General features: G+C 42.4%; 2 protein-coding genes across 2 annotated transcripts in view; both read right to left on the minus strand.

Moving 5' to 3' along the window:
- The window catches only part of drd2l (dopamine receptor D2 like), a 40,561-nt gene extending 30,357 nt beyond the window's left edge, over window positions 1-10,204 (minus strand). The window contains exon 1 of the mRNA XM_088327011.1: window positions 10,097-10,204. The gene's annotated coding sequence lies outside the window, so the exon portion shown is untranslated. The remainder of the gene's footprint in view (window positions 1-10,096) is intronic.
- Window positions 10,205-15,708: 5,504 nt separating this feature from the next.
- Window positions 15,709-16,336, minus strand: part of xrcc1 (X-ray repair complementing 1) — a 36,562-nt gene continuing 35,934 nt past the window's right edge. The window contains exon 17 of the mRNA XM_088327014.1: window positions 15,709-16,223. Coding sequence (XP_088183140.1) covers window positions 16,116-16,223 — 108 coding nt within the window. The 3' untranslated portion in view covers window positions 15,709-16,115. The remainder of the gene's footprint in view (window positions 16,224-16,336) is intronic.

Here is a 16,336-nt window from a genome sequence, read left to right on the forward strand (position 1 = left end):
TTACCCGCTTCTGGGTGATACTACATTTGCCACGGTTCAGAGCAGTGTTTGAGAAATTACAGCATTGATTGAGATGGACCAATAATTAATATTTCATTTTGAAACGCGATAAGCGACATAAATCTTTTTATCTCAGTGAGGCAGGCCTGCAGATTTCCACAACTTAATGGAGCTGATTCCTCTATTGGAGGATACAGATGAGTGTCATCTGCATAACAATGGAAACCAATATTATACTTGCAAATAATATCCCCTAACAGAAGCATGTAAATGCTGAAAAGAAGGGTACCAAGTACTGAGCTCTGCAGCACACCACAGGTAACACAAAAAGGCTCAGAGGTCATGTCACCATATCCAACACAATCTTCCTATCTCTGATGTAGAATCCGAACCATGGGAGCATAGTTCCTGAGAGACCAATCCATTTTTCCAGACAATTTAGTAAGATATTATGGTCCACAGTGTCGAAGGCAGCACCGAGATCCAGCAGCAGCAACAGTCATGAAACGCTGGAGTCCAAGGTCCGCACCAGTTCTAAGCCAGCTCTTAGCCGCAAGCGGAGGCGACCTGCCACGCAGAGAACCAAGGGAAGGGCCCGACAAGCGTCAGGAGTTTTCAAAATGTAGTAAAATGTAGTCTGGAATTTACGGTATTTATCTAATTTCTTTAAGCGGCATTCATTTTTTAGGCGATGTTGCAGACAAAATTTCAGATGGGTTGAGATTTCAAGAAAATATTGACACATAAGCGCTGAACTTATTTAACAAATGTTGAAGGTAGGGCTAGGCAATTTGACGGTTTTAGATCGGGAAGGAGTTAAGCAAGATCGTGATCTTAAAAAAAAAATGAAATTGTGAGATTGTCTCGGCCTCTTCTATGCTTTCTCTTTCCTAGATTTATATATTTTTTTTCATTTTACATTTTCACTATAGCGGCTAACAGCTTTGTTAGCATCACTTTATTGGCTAGCATCGCTTTACCAGCAAGCATCACTTGAGCTGGTAAGTCAGAATCATTCAGGAGGGGCAAGGCCATCAAACATTTAAAAACAAGATCAAATGTGCTCCTTTTTATTTGTGCCAGTTAAAAGTACAGCAGCACCATAAGACAGTTTAGTTTAAAATCAGTGTCCACCTGAAAACCCAAATTAAGAACAGTTGCCTTCACGTAGAGTGCCAAGGGGCCCAAGTCAATGGGTGTAGGTTCACAGGGACCAAAGGCAATCACCTCAGTTTTCCTTTAATAAAGGTTCAAAAAGTTCAGGAGTATCCAGGCTTTAATGTCATCAAGACAGCAAAGCAGGCGTTTAATGGAAGGGGCATCTCTCATATTTAATGGCACATATATCCGACTGTCTTCAGCGTAACAATGAAAATAGATGCTATGCTTTCTGAAAATGAAGCCCCTCGGGAGTAGATAAAAAGATAACAGGAGTGGTCCTAGAATTGAGTCAAGTGGACCCCCAAAAAACAGGAGTGGGGGAAGATCCGAAACCAGCAAGGCTTACGTCCATAGTCATGCCAATTGGATAAGACCAAAACCAACACAAAGCGCTACCACAGATGCAAAAGAAAGAACGTCAGTGAAATAAAGAGAGAGAAGAGAGAAATAGAGAGAGAGAGGGAAAAAGAAAGGAAGTTTGAGATGAAGAAATAAAGAAAGAAAAATAAAGAAAGAGAGGGGGAATGAGAGAGAGAAAGAAGAAATGAAAGAAGAAAGGAAAGAGAGAAAGAGAGAACATGTGAGAGAGAAAACAAGCACTAGAGAAAGAGAGAGAGAGAGAGAGAACGAGAGACAAACAAAAAAGAGAGAGTTAGAGAGAGAAGGAGGAAGAGGGAAGGAGAGAAAATAGGAGATAAAGAGTCTAAGAGAAAGAAAGAGAGTGTGAGACGAGGGAGTTAGAAGGAGAAAAAAGGAGAGAACGAGAGAGCACGTGAGTGAGAGAAAGAAAGCACAAGAGAAAGAAAGAGAGACAAAGAAAGAGAGAGGGATCGAAAGAGGGCATAGTAGAGAGAGAAAGGAAATAGGGAATGAAGCTGTAAAGAGAGAAATAGAGAGGGATGATTTAAAGGAGGAAAAGAAGAAGGGAAAGATAGAACTAAAGAGCGTGTGAGAGAGAGAAAGAGAGCACGAGAGAAAAAAAGAGACACGATATATAGAGACAAAGAAAAAATAGAGAGACAGAGAGGGGGGGAGCAAGAGAGAGAGCAAAAGATAGAGAAAGAAGGAAAAGACAAAGAGATAGAAAAAAGGAGCAATAAAATGAGAAGAAAAAGAAAGAGAGAAGGAAAGGGGCAAAAAACATAGAAGAGACTAAAGAGAGATAAAAAGAGAAAAGAAAATTGTGAGAGTGAGAAAAGAAAGAGAGAAATACAGATACGGTTGCTTTGGGGATAGAGATATTTCAAACTGCAGCTCGTTTTTTGGGCTTTTTCTTTCTTTTGTGCTTCTCTCGGCCTTGTCTCACGGACTGGATTCAATCTGTTGGCAGGCCTGATCGTTTGATACCCACGGATGACTGTATTGTTATTTCGAAACAGTCTTCAGGGACTGCGTTTTTCCCCTTGAAATATTAAAATGTCCTACTCTTTTTTGGGGGGAAAACATGGCTTCTTAAGACTTTCTCATGGGTCCACTCATCAAAGACTAACCCCCCTTACTTTATTTTGCTGAGCCGACGTGTCTCCAGTGTGGACGAGTGAAAACGAGGACACTAAAAACAGCACAAAAACAAAATGCAAGATCTCTATCAAAATGCTGTTCCCCAAGCCAATTCCACCAAAGGGAAAGCATCTCCAAGAGCTCCGGTTCGAAGGTCTTTCCTCTTTCTTCCAAGCGTCTTATCTGACGCTCGGTGAGTGAAACCTTTAATCTGACTCAAATAACAAGACTCTCCTCTTATCTGGCCTTGTCTCGCTCTACCGCCGTCTCCGCGTTTTCGGAGTGTTGTGCTGGCGGGAGTCATTCGAGCTCATCTCACGCCCGTTCGAAACAACGGCAAAACACTTTTATGTCCCCGCCAAGCTCGTCGTTCCACCCGACTGCCGGCAATTAGAGAGGCAGCACGTCCTCACTCTTTGTACTAATCTGAGGGGAAACTGCTGTCTTGCAACTCATTAGAATGCGGAGAAGAGGACATGTGAGGGATTAAAAACACCTGTCCGGGGTGATATGTCTGTTTAATACACATTTTTAATATTATTAATTGATGTCTGGGGTAGGGCAGCACGGCGGCGCAGTGGTTAGCGCGTGTGCGGCACAGTTCTGAGGTCATGAGATTGAACCTCCTGTGTGGAGTTTGCATGTTCTCCCCGTGCCTGTGTGGGTATCCTCCGTGCACTCCCGTTTCCTCCCACATTCCAAAAACATGCATGTCAGGTTAATTGGCCGGTCCAAATTGTCCCTAGGTGTGAATGAGCAAGTGAGATGTCTGTCTCTGTGTGCCCTGCGACTGGCTGGCAACCAGTTCAGGGTGTCCTCTGCCCACTGCCCGAGGATGGCTGGGATGGGCTCCGGCACCCCCGCGACCCTACTGAGGATAAGCGGTGCAGAAAATGGATGGATGGATGTCTACGGTCACATAATACATATTTAGTAGACTCGCAGGATATGGCATTGATCTGTTCCGAGGTAGGGGATCTCAAAAACAGATTGACATAAAGCCCGAGGATCGAAAACTGTCAAGATCAGAACGGAGTCAGGACCCACTTGCGTCCCGTTTCTCTCAGTTTTATTGGAAAAAAGGAAAGGGTTGCACCCACGATCCGGTGATCGCTGGACGCGGCAAGCAGGCCGCTCAGAACGCGGAAGTGGCACTTCTGTGGCGAGCGATGGCAGTGTTGGGAACGGAAAAAACGGGTCAGTAGCCGGGACAGGAAAGCAAAAAACGTGGTCGGGATCGAAAACAAGTCGAAAGCCAGGAGAGGAGAGTAGACGTGATCAGGATAAAAAAAAAAAACGGGTCGAGCCTGAAAACAGACGGGAGCAAAAACAGGTGGGTGTCAGGGTCGAAAAAGCTTGCCTAGAGTACACTGAGGTTCGCAGACAGACTGACAACAGGTGACAGATAGACGTGGGTTTGAATAGTGACAAGGAGCCAATCAGAGTCCGAGACAGTTGGTGCCAAAGGAGCGGTCACAGGTGCATTATATTGGTAATCATGACAGAAAAATATTAGCCAATGCATTTCCAGGATGCCCAACATTAAAATAACAAAACACTCTACTTTCCGGAATATAAAGTGCACCTAAAAACCCTAAATTGGCCAGAAATTTAAAAGTGCACCATATTGTCACGATGACTGATTTGGATCACCTGTGCCGGCTCGTTTGGCGCCAGCCGCTGCGGGCTATCTGATTGGTTCCCTGTCCTTTTTAAGCCCAGTCATTTCACTTGTCTATTGTCAGTCCGTCAGCGAAGCTAGGTTTCTACAAGGCAAGCATTTTGACTCTGACTCCCATCGGTCCTGTTTTTTTGCACCCGTTTTTGCACCCGTCCGTTCCTGATCTCCCAGTTTGTCTCCGGCTTGTTTTTGACCCCGACCACGTTTTCTCTCCCATCCCGGCTACCGACCCGTTTTTGATCCCGACCAGGTTTTTGCTCTCCTGTCCTGGCGATGGACGTGTTTTTTCCGTCTTTGACACCGCCATCTCCTGCTCCAGAAGGTCCACTTCCGTATTCGGATGAAGATCCGATTGTGTGAGCGGTTTGTTTCCCGTGTCCCGCGTCCAAGCGAGCACCGGATCCCCTTTCTATCAATATACTTGTGGTTAACGCTACGCATTTGGGTCCTGATTCCGTTTTGGTCGTGACACCATATGATCCAGTGCTCCATACATACTGGGAAATAAAGTGGATAAAATGATACTGCATACGATAATTGTTCTGCCTTTGGGAAATATATATAGTGTTCTTCAAGTGCCCTCTAGTGGTTGTTGCTAAAGGTAGACAAAAAAAAAGCGCAGAATTTCAACGGCAGCTCAGAGGGCAACTTTGGAACGCTCAAAAGCAAATTCTCTTTTGTTGTTGCTTTGGATAATAACTATCTTTAAGTATGAAACCTATTTTAATTACTTGAATGAAGACTTTTGCTTAACGTTTTGGACAAAAACACACGAATTGTGGATAAATAATATTGCACACAGCAACTGTTCTGCCTTTGAGAAACTTGTGGTCTTTGTGTGCCCTCTTGCTGTAAACATAATAATTGTTGCTAAAATCCATTTTAGTTGTGAAACCTGATGTTATAATGATAATTTATGTTCTATGACATATATTCTTTTTTGTTTAAATGTATTCATTTCTGTTTTGAAACCTAGCACTTACTGTAGTTTTATTTCCATGCACCTTAGAATCATATGTGCCTTGTGTATAAAAAATATATTACTAAATACTTATTTTTGGGGGGGGGGGTGCACCTTATAATCCGGTGTGCCTTTAGGTGCAGAAAATACATTAGTATATAGTAAGTACTAATTATGTTTAATATACATGCAAATGATTAAATAGGAGGCCCCGGGACAACCAAGGACATAGTGGAGAGACGATGTTTTTAGGCTGGCCTGGGAATGCCTGGGGATCCTGTCGGATAAGCTGGAGAAAGTGGCTGGGGATAGGGAGGTCTGAGCTTCCCTGTTAAGGCTGCTGCCCCCGCGACCAGACTCCGGATTAGCAGAAGATAATGGATAGATGATTAAATAACATTATTAATAATATACATTCAAAGGAAGAATACAACATTTTATTCATATTTGGTGTGATTTGACTTGAGCTGGTCGAGTGAAATAGCAGGTGGATGCAAAAGAGGGTAAGAGCGGCGTAAGCGTAATAAAAATGCTCTCAGAAGATTATTTTTTTTAATTCAACCAATAAAAAATGTAATTCTTTCCCTTGTTGTGCTTTTTAGCGTTTCAGGACGACTTTCTGTTTTCTCTCTTCTCTATCATTTGTCTCTGGTACTGTGATTAAAAACAGTGCTATCATGAGATCAAATTGAATGCGCGTTACACACGAATAAATGCAGTACTCCTTCAAACGCATTACCTCAAACACCAGATTCACGATGGAAAATCTCACAAAACCGCCTTCCCCACCTCAAAGTATTTTCTCCTCTGATCCATACATTTCTGTCAGAACCAGTTCAGGAGGAGGACCCGGATGCGTAACGTTTTCAAACAACCTTTATTTTACGGGAATGGGCGTGAACACAAAAGCCAATGATTCGGCAATCGCTTGGCGGAAGAAGTAAGACAGAAGTCCGGCGTGGGAAAAAAGGAAGCAGGAGGCAGACGAGATCGATACCAGATACCCGAGCAGATACCAGACAAACGGGGTCGATACCGGACAGGACAGACAGGATTGATACCAGATACACGAGCAGATACCGGAGAGACGGGATCAAAATGGGACAGGACAGGACAGACAGGATCGATACCGGGTACTGGAGACTGGATTCGGATATCAGACAGGACGAGACAGACGGGAACGATATCAGATACTGGAAACTGGAGTCAGATATCAGACAGGACGAGACAGACGGGATCAATACCGGATACTGGAAACTGGAGTCAGATATCAGACAGGACGAGAAAGACGGGATCGATACCGGATACTGGAGTCAGATATCAGACAGGATGAGACAGACTGGATCGATACCGGATACTGGAGGCTGGCGCAAGATATCGGACAGGATGAGACAGGCGGCATCGATACCGAATACTGTAGCCAGATATCAGACAGGACGAGACGGACGGGATCGATACCAGATACTGGAGACTGGAGTCAGATATCAGACAGGACGAGATAGACGGAATCAATACCCGATACTGGAGACTGGAGTCAGATATCAGACAGGACGAGATAGACGCGATCGATACCGGACAGGATACACAAGCAGGATACCGGACAGAGACAAAACACACGTCCAAGGAGTGAGTGAGAGCACTGAGCTTAAATAGGAGGGAAACCAGTCAGGCAACGAGCCCAATGATGGCAACGGGCAACCGTGACAATTTCACTTAAGTCACGCTTTTTGACTTCTAAACTGGGAATTTCTCATAAAGGCGAGAGATTTTAATGCCTGTAAACTAGAGTGTGCTTTTTCTTTCTTTCCATGTGAGCCTGGAGACCCATTTTTGGACGGTTCCCGTGTTGGGACATCAAACAACTCTGCAATGAAATGAAACGATGGCACCTTATCGATTGGACCCCTCGGCATCCCGATTGCCTCCGACCGGCTTCCCGAATTTATCACCAGAGTGGAGCATTTTTGTTTGCTTCCAAATAATTGCCTATCAAGAGCGGACCCACAGAAAGCACTCAAAAAAGACACCTGAAACAGGACTCAACAAAAATCGAAGCGGGTGCTAATTGGGAAGGCATTTCGATTTGGGTCATGACATGGAATATTTTGACTGAGAGAGTAAACAGCTCCAAGGTCAAAGCTGTAAAATGGAACCTTCAGGAGTTGAGATAAATGGCGGGCTTAATATGTTGTGATATTTTGGCGGGGAAGGAGTCTGGACGGATCGTAATCAGGAGGTTATCGGTTTGAACCCCTGCAAAACGTCGTCCTTGAAAAAGGTCCGCTGAGTTACACATCGTAAACACGCATTAGGGTCGGGTGTCGTTTTAATATGCAAATAAAATGCCGCTGGATTCGACCTAGAGCTGTTTGTTTTATTTTGACGGCGTAATAACCTTCATAAATGTGTATTCATTCATCCAGACATTATGTGAAGCACTAATGGGGTCACCGGTGAGTTTATCCTGCAAGACTTTTAGGGAAAGACATTTTTAATGTTACTGTCTTTGTCACGACCGGAACGGAATCAGGACCCAATTGCCTATCGTTGACCAGTTAAGTTTTATTTAAAGAAAGAGGAAGGGCTGCGCCCGCGATCCGGTGCTCGCCAGACGCGGGAAGCAGGTCGCTCTCGCAATCGAATTGTGATCCGAATACGGAAGTGGATCTTCCGTAGCGGGAGTTGGTGGTGTCAGGGACGGAAAACAGGTCGATAGCCGGGACAGGGGAGCAAAAACGTGGTCAAGGTCATAAGCCGGGACGAGAGAGCAGACGTGGTCGGGATCACAAACGGGTTGTAAGCCGGGACGGGAGAGCGACGTGGTCGGGATCAAAACAGGTCGTAGCCAGAGACAAACAGGAAGATCAGGAACGGGCGCAAAAACGGTGGGAGTCAAGGTCGAAAAGGCTTGCCTTGTATCAACAGAGGTTCGCAGACGGACTGCCAACAGGAGAGTGACAGGACTGGATTAAATAGAGCCAATCAGATAGCCCGCAGTGGCTGGCGCCAAATAAGCAGGCGCAGGTGAGTCAAATCGGTAATCATGACAGTCTTGTGTTTTTATGTCTCCGTTTTATTTTAAAAACCAAATTTCGGTTTTCCGGACATCCCTTTCAATACAAGTGTTTGTCCACAATTTTCTATTTCCTTAGGTTTCGTTTTGACTCAGTTTTAAAGTAATTGTCAGCCATTTTGACCTCGCACTTGTGAATCCTAAAGCCATTCTTCTGTATCTTAATTTGTACCCAGAATAGTCTGTAATATACCTCTGAAAAAACAGCTCATCTTGCAGCTCTTATTTTGAACGTCTCACAACCTGGGTAAAAAATAAACACTTGATTTTTACTTTGCGTGAAGCAATTTGTCATGATTACCGATTGGAATCACATGTGCCTGCTCATTTGGCAGCAACCGCCGCAGGTTGTCTCCCTGTCACTATTTGAACCCAGTCCTGTCAGTCCGGCAACAAACCTCTGCCCCGCGAGACAACGGTTCTGGCTCGGTCCTGTTTTCCTGTTGGTATTTCCTGTCTGGTATTGTTCCTGTTTATTATTCTCTCCAGTTTCGTTCCCGTCTATTTTTGTCCTGTTCATTATTCTCTCCGTTATTCGTTCCTGTTTAGTTTGTCCTGTTTTATTTCTATATCCTGTTTCATTATCAATCCTGTCTGTCCCATCCTGTCCGGTATCGACCCCATCTGTACGATATCTCCTCTGGCAATTGGAATCGATCTCGTCGGTCTCTGGCTTCCTGTCTTTCCACGTCAGACCGCTGCCTAACGTGCATGAGACCCCATTTCCCGTAAAATAAAAGGCTTGTGTGAGAACGTCATCCGTTTGGGTCCTGATCCAGTTCTGGTTAATGACACGACTGATTTTGAAGTTCGTGGATCCTTTAATACTTGAAGTATTCAATAAATATCGAGTTGGTCCACATGTATTTTGCTTACAAGTAACGCTTTGATCGTATTGTCCTGGCTACCACCTTTTTAACCTGCTGCCCTCTAGCAGACGCCAGAGGTTCCTCAAAGGGACAGTGTGTATTGCTTAACCATTAGGTGTCACTGTATATTGATGTGCAACCGAAAACGAGGAAGAATACAAATTACGGAGATTCAAAGTGAACAAAATTTAGCATGTTTCTTCTCATTTTTTGCCAAGCCTTTTTGGCTACCTGCAGCAGCAAGATGGCTGAAAAATATGTCAGCTCCCTCTAGGTGAGCCTCATATTGTGTGAAATGAATACAAATTTCACGACCTACGACTATTTAAAGTCAAAAACACATCATATTTCGGAGTTTACTATATACTAGTATTTCATTTGATTCGTTTTCTCCATATTTTATACACTTTTCAAAATTCAAATTGTGTACAGCCTATACCAATTTCGGTTCAGGAATTAAAACAATATATAGTGCTAAGTAAAAAGAAAACAAAAACAGGACCTAATGTACTCCAAGTAGGATTAGAATTTAGAAAGATGCTGAAAGAATTGTTTGTGTTGTCTATTTGGTAAATACACTCGTTTATCTTTGTTCATATTTCACATCTTCCTGTGAGTAAATAGGTGCGGCATTGAGTTTTGTAAGGTTTTTTATTATCACTTAATAAGGGGGTTGCAATCATTAATAAAGGGAAAGATTGCGTGGGGTTGACATGTATGAAAAAGTTCATATTAAAATGTCCTTTTTTAACTAATTTTATTGCCTCTAGGTAAAAAAAATAAGGCATGTGACGACAAGCATATAAATAGAAACTACAAACATTAATTTCCCAATCAGAGTGTTAACCTACCGGCTCCGGTCCTTAAGTCCGCTCTCTCATCCTCTCCACCCGTAAAAAGCGCCTCGATGACGGCGTCTCACCTCGGGGGCTTCCCTGCTTGTTATGGCCACATCTCAGCTCTCCAGATGGGGTCCAAGACATGGGCGGGGTGAATAAAGGGGTGAATAAAGGGGCGTGGCGTTTGCGTGCACACGTGCCTTGTTAACACGAGAGGCTTGCAGTAACTTGAGTGACAAGGAAAGAAGCCAATCAGGAACATGGTGAACACAACAGATTTTCTCGAAATATGCACTGAAAGAAGACCTTTCATTTCGTTATACTTGTATAACTAATGACAACGAAGGCAATTCCATCCGTCCATCCATCATCTGCACCGCTTATAGTCAGTAGGGTCGCTGGAGACCGTCTCAGCTATCTTCTGGCAGTGGGCAGGGGACACACTGAACTGGTTGCCAGCCAGTTGCAGGTTACACAGGGACAGACAACTCACTCGCTCATTCACACCTCGGGACAATTTAAACCCGGCCAATTAACCTGACATACATGTTTTTGGAATGCTGGAGGAAACCAGAGTGCCCGCAGGAAACCCACACAATCACGGGAGAACATGCAAACTCCACACAGGAAGGCGGGTAGCTGGACTTGATCCAATGACCTCAGAACCGTGCCACCTACCACTCAGCTGCCGTGCTGGCAATTCTCATCTCATTAGCTGCACCGCTTATCCTCAGTAGGGTCACGGGGGTGCTGGAGCCCATCCCAGCAATCATCGGGCAGTGGGCAGGGGACACCCTGGACTGGTTGCCAGCCAATCGCAGGTCACACAGGGACAGACAACTCGCTCGCTCATTCACACCTAGGGACAATTTGGACCGGCCAATCCACCTGAAATGCATGTCTTTGGAATGTGGGAGGAAACCGGAGTGCCCGGAGGAAACCCACGCAAGCACGGGGAGAACATACAAACTCCGCACAGGAAATCTGGAGCTGGATTTGAACCCACACAGGTGGTTCCCAAGACCTTAGAACTGTGCCACACACGCGCTAACCACTGCGCCGCCGTGCTTGCTGGCAATTCATTTATTCAAATTAAATTTGTCTATTTTCATTTTTTTCATGCAACCTAAGTGGAACGGTTTCAATCTAGGCTTAAAACATACTTATATTCTATAGAACATGAAAAACCAATATTTCATGTTGATAATAACTGTGTATTATTTGTTAATGGGGAAGCACGGCGGAGCAGTCGTTAGCGTATCCGCGGCAAAGTTCTGAGGTCAGGGGATCAAACCTTACTGTGTGGAGTTTGCATGTTCTCCCCATGCTTGTGTAGGTTTCCTGCGGGCACTCCGGTTTCCTCCCACATTCGAAAAGCATGCTTTTCAGGTTAATTGGCCGGTCCAAGTTGTCCTTCGGTGTGAATGAGCGAGTGAGTTGTCTGTCTCTGTGTGCCCTGCGACTGGCTGTCAACCAGTTCAGGGTGTCCCCTGCCCACTGCCCGAAGATAACTGGGATGGGCTCCAGCACCCCCGTGACCCTACTGAGGCTAAGCGGCGCAGATAATAGCTGGATGCATGTTTGTTAATGCTATATCCATCACAACCTGGTAATCCATTTTATTCGATATTTATATTATACTTTAATTATTTTAATTTTATTGTTTGTTACTGCAACATCCATCGCAGATTGGTCATTCTGGAAGGGATCTCTTCTAAAACTTTCTCTATTCTAATGATGCTGAGGTTTTTGAGTGTTTCCTTGCCCTCATGTAGATTTTAGATCAATGGCTGGTGTAATAAAAGTCTGTAGTCTGGAATAGTTTGTGCTGCCCTTTGAGACTCCTTGTGATTAAGAGTGTCACAAATAAACATGACTTGAATTATGAGTTAAATGCAATAATTTTCAACCCATAAAGAAAGGAGTACCAAATAACCCCTTATGAACAGCTGAGTAGCCCACAACATTTTTATGACACTGGCTCACTGGTGGTGGTTGATAGGAAATTTGTTTTCGAACTGGCATTTTTTTGTGATTGATTGAGCCTATTTTAACCAACACGCACTTACCAGTGGCTATGGCTGCATTTTTTAGTTCCATAGCAACTGTTTCTGTGACACGGCAAAGGGTGCTTAAAAGGAGTTTAAATTACATATTATATCCATATACTTACAATTGTTAAGAAATCAGCTAATGAATTTGTTTTTCTGTTTCTTGGAGTAGCTCCTCAAAAATGCTAAAACAAATTCATATTTAAAATGTTGAAGAAATTAACAAAAACAATGAATAAAATGAAATACAACATGTAAATAAATCTACATTTGTATTGTTGGATTATTAAGATGTGTAACTTAATATGTAGTCACTGCATGAGTTTTCCAGTTATATTAGTTGTATTTAATAGTCACATTATTCATTTTTATCCACATATTTGAATGAAGTATTTACCTGCTGTATTCATTTGATGTTTCAATCCATTTATCTATGTTCTGCTTTCCGGGGTCGGGTCACAGGGGCAGCAGCCTTAACAAGGAGGCCCAGACCTTCCAACTACTTTGTCCAGCTTGTCTCACAAGATCTCAGGGTTTCCTTTGCCAGGCTGGATGTCGTTTTCTAACGTTGATTATCTTCAGGGCCCCCCGCCAGTGAGACATGCCAGGAACACCTCACTAAGGAGGTGACCAGGAGACATCCTTATCAGATTTCTGAGCCACCTCAAGTGCCTCCTCTCAACGGGTAGAAGAAGCGTCCTTACATTAAGTCTCGCCTGGATGACAGAGCTTCTCACAATATTTCTGAGGGAGCTGGCGGTCACCATGCGGAGAAAAACAATTTCAGTCCCTTGTATTCGGAATCTTGCCCTTTCGATCACATCCAACAGTTCGTAACCGAAGATGATAGGAACATACAACTGGTAAATCAAGAGCTTTGGCTTTCGGCACAGCCCCTTATTCACCATAATATGATCAGAGTCTTTAAAAACATGATCAATCCTTCCAAATTAAAAGAAAAAATAAAGCCAGTAATGTATATATTTAAATCACTCAGTGCCCTTGTACAAGGCAGATGTTTAAGCAGTTGATTGAGCCTATCATAACCCTATTAACCTTAAAAAGTACAACCTGTTTACATCATCCCAGAGATGATCACAAACACGAAGGTGCAGTCAGTAATGAAATAATATGACTAACCTCCGTTTTGCTGAAGATTTCACCGGAATCGCTACCAAAGGGGGCAGGAGCGGAAGACCGAGAGAGAACTGAGCCAAAAACATCAAGGATTGGTCATACGCCAACTTTGCCACAACCCATATTCAGGCCAGGAATTGTCAGCAGTGGAGCGAGCTGTCCAGAGTTGTATCCACAGTGGTGCCCCAACACCCCAGGCATTTAAGGGATGGCTGAACCGTGAACTGTGTGAATAACCTAGCGATAAGACAAGTTGCTCTTTTAACAATGTATATCACACTAGAAGATCAAGGTGCTCATGACAATCAGTTTTAAAAAAAAACTTTCGAGCCATGGGGAACCATGCCCTAAAGATCATTCATTTTTCCTTCATTTTATAATAGTATCATCATGGATAAGGATCCAGGATGATGTTGAGCAAACGGAAATGGTGAGTCCAGGAAAGTTTAGGGACCTCAAATGTGTTGCTTTCTGTCCTTTAAGAACTCAGTGATGTACCTCTCTCATTTCCTCCCTACCTGAAATCAAATAATGGTTCACTGTAAACTTATTAAAAATTAACAGCAGTAAAACTGAATTACTTCTCATTGGCCCCAAATCCACTCTTCTCTAAAGTTGACGCTTTCTCTCCATTGAAAGCTCCTTAGTTTCCCCCTCCCTTAAAGTCAAGAGCTAGGGTGTCATCCTCGACAGTAATCTCGCCTTCCATTGTCATATAAAACTAGTTTGAGAAAACCAAAACCACATAAATTCCGGTTTGTATAGCCAGAAACTGCAAATTGAATAGCCCATAAAGCAGGGGTAACCAGATAGCCCCCTAAGAACACCTTAGTTCTGAAAAAAAAAAAAAAAAAAAGCTCACCAGTAAGGGGCCATTGTCATTTTCCAGAAAATGTGATTTCTAACTGGCATGATGTTTTAGTGGTTGACGGAGCCCAATTCAACCCTTCCAATGAATACAACATGGCAATAATAATAACACAGTAACAATATTGTACTAATATGAAAAAATGGTGACCCTTCGCGCTGTATCAGTAGCAAAAATGTAGCTCTAATCTAAAATATAAGGCGACCCCTGACCATCAAGTTAAATAACAATGTAGTATGTTAAAAGTTAAAACAAAGTTCCTCTTGGGTCATAAAAAAGTCATATAGGGCCAAGCAATGTTTGATCACTAACAAGAAGCCAGCCACTCCAGCAGCTCCCGTGTTATTTTCGATTGTTCTCAGTTATTTTCGATTGTTCTCAGCTTAGGGATGCTGCTGGAAAAGTGAATTTCCCTTCGGGGATGAATAAAGTATCTATCTATCTATCTATCTATCTATCTCTCCAGCCCGCTTTTTGTTCCATCTTGAAGAGTCTTCCTAATCCTCACAAACAAGTGCTGTAAACCTGCACAGGCCTCTGGGGAGTTCATTTAGAAATGGAAGCTGAAGACAACTGTAGACATAATAAGGGAAAATATCTGCACTGACGAAATCCAGCAAAAACAGAAAAATCCTGTGGAAGAAAAAAAAGATAAAAACTATTCCTAACATAAAGATAAAACACATAAAATAAAAATAAAAGAGTACAGATCTCTAAATATGCAAAATCACATAAAATAATGACAAAGAAAAAGATCTACACAGACATAAACCGTGAACACTGAAAAATCCTACAGACACAAAATAATGAAAAAGGGAAAAGATCTGCAGTAACAAATCACATAAAAAAACAAAGATAGTGCAACAAATAGACAAATAACACAATGTTTGACTTAAAATAAGAGATAAAAAAATTAATATAAAATATCATAGAAGATCCAAACATAATCTGCATAATCACACAAAATAATGAAAAGAGAGATCTGCAATGAAAACCCAATCAAAATGGAAAAACCTGCAAGAAAACACTATTCCCAACTTAAAAATAAAATATAAATGTTACGTCATAAAAGATCCAAAAAGACATAAAACATGAAATAATGAAAAAAAAGGAAAACATATGCACTGACAAAATCCACTCCAAAAACCCGGAATAAACAAAAAGCACTCTTCCAAACAAAAAAATGATAAAAAAAATCAATATAAAAGAATGCTAAAATAACCTAAAAAATGATGGAAAAAAGACCTGCACTGACGAAATCCAGCAAAAAAAAAAAAACTATACCTGTAAAAAAAATAGACAAAAACATTCAAAACTTAAACATGAAAAAATATAAATGGAAGATCCCACAAAATAAACTGGTCATACATAAATGAAAAAGGATGCAACAACCAGAAAAATAAAAAATACCTCAAAAAAAAAAAAAAAAAAAACCCTAAAAATTCTCAGGAAGTCAACCCAAATTTATAAAAAAATCCACGTAAAAATCGAGATTCTTTTCACATAAATACCTCATGACAACAATATTTCGCGTCTCCAAAGTTTCAATTCAGCACACAGCGACAATATTTTCAATTTTTCATTCCAAATCTACTTTATTTATCAGGTCGAACTGTTTATAAAGACAGTGGAGGTCATGTTGACTTTCTGACGAGCGATAGCGCACAAACTGTGTTAAGAAAAATTCTAATATAAACCTTCAGCTGCCCTCTCCGACAAAATAAAAGAGGGGATGAAAAACGTTGTGGATAAACCTCAACCTTTAATCTGACCGGAGCAGCTTCATAAAAAGGCTCATCGGTGCCGCCGGTCGCATCTGTGAGGACTCTTCCAGATAAGGTAACCGGAGCCCGGGCCAAATCAAGTGTTTGATGCTGATCTGACTGATCCTCAACAACAACGGTTTAAAAGTAACAAAAACAAGCGTGAAAAAGAACAAAAAAATCAAGAGCAAAGAATGTGAAAATGGCCTTTTTCACGGCACGACAGTGTACGGCTGGTAGGGCAGCAGCTTCTGACGCTGGTTGATGGCAAAGACCCAAGCCGGCTTGACGAAGTTCAGGTTGCCGTTGTCCATTAGCGCCTGGAAATTTGTGAAATTGTTTTATTCAGGGATGTGCCATTCAATCTAAAAAAAAAAGATGGAGGGAAAAAACAAAAAACAAACGAATGCCTTCTGTACCACAAAGGAACGTG

Source organism: Urocampus carinirostris, chromosome 2 (genome assembly GCF_059441175.1).
Source record: "Urocampus carinirostris isolate Australia breed hairy pipefish chromosome 2, RoL_Ucar_1.0, whole genome shotgun sequence".
NCBI classification, from domain to species: domain Eukaryota; kingdom Metazoa; phylum Chordata; class Actinopteri; order Syngnathiformes; family Syngnathidae; genus Urocampus; species Urocampus carinirostris.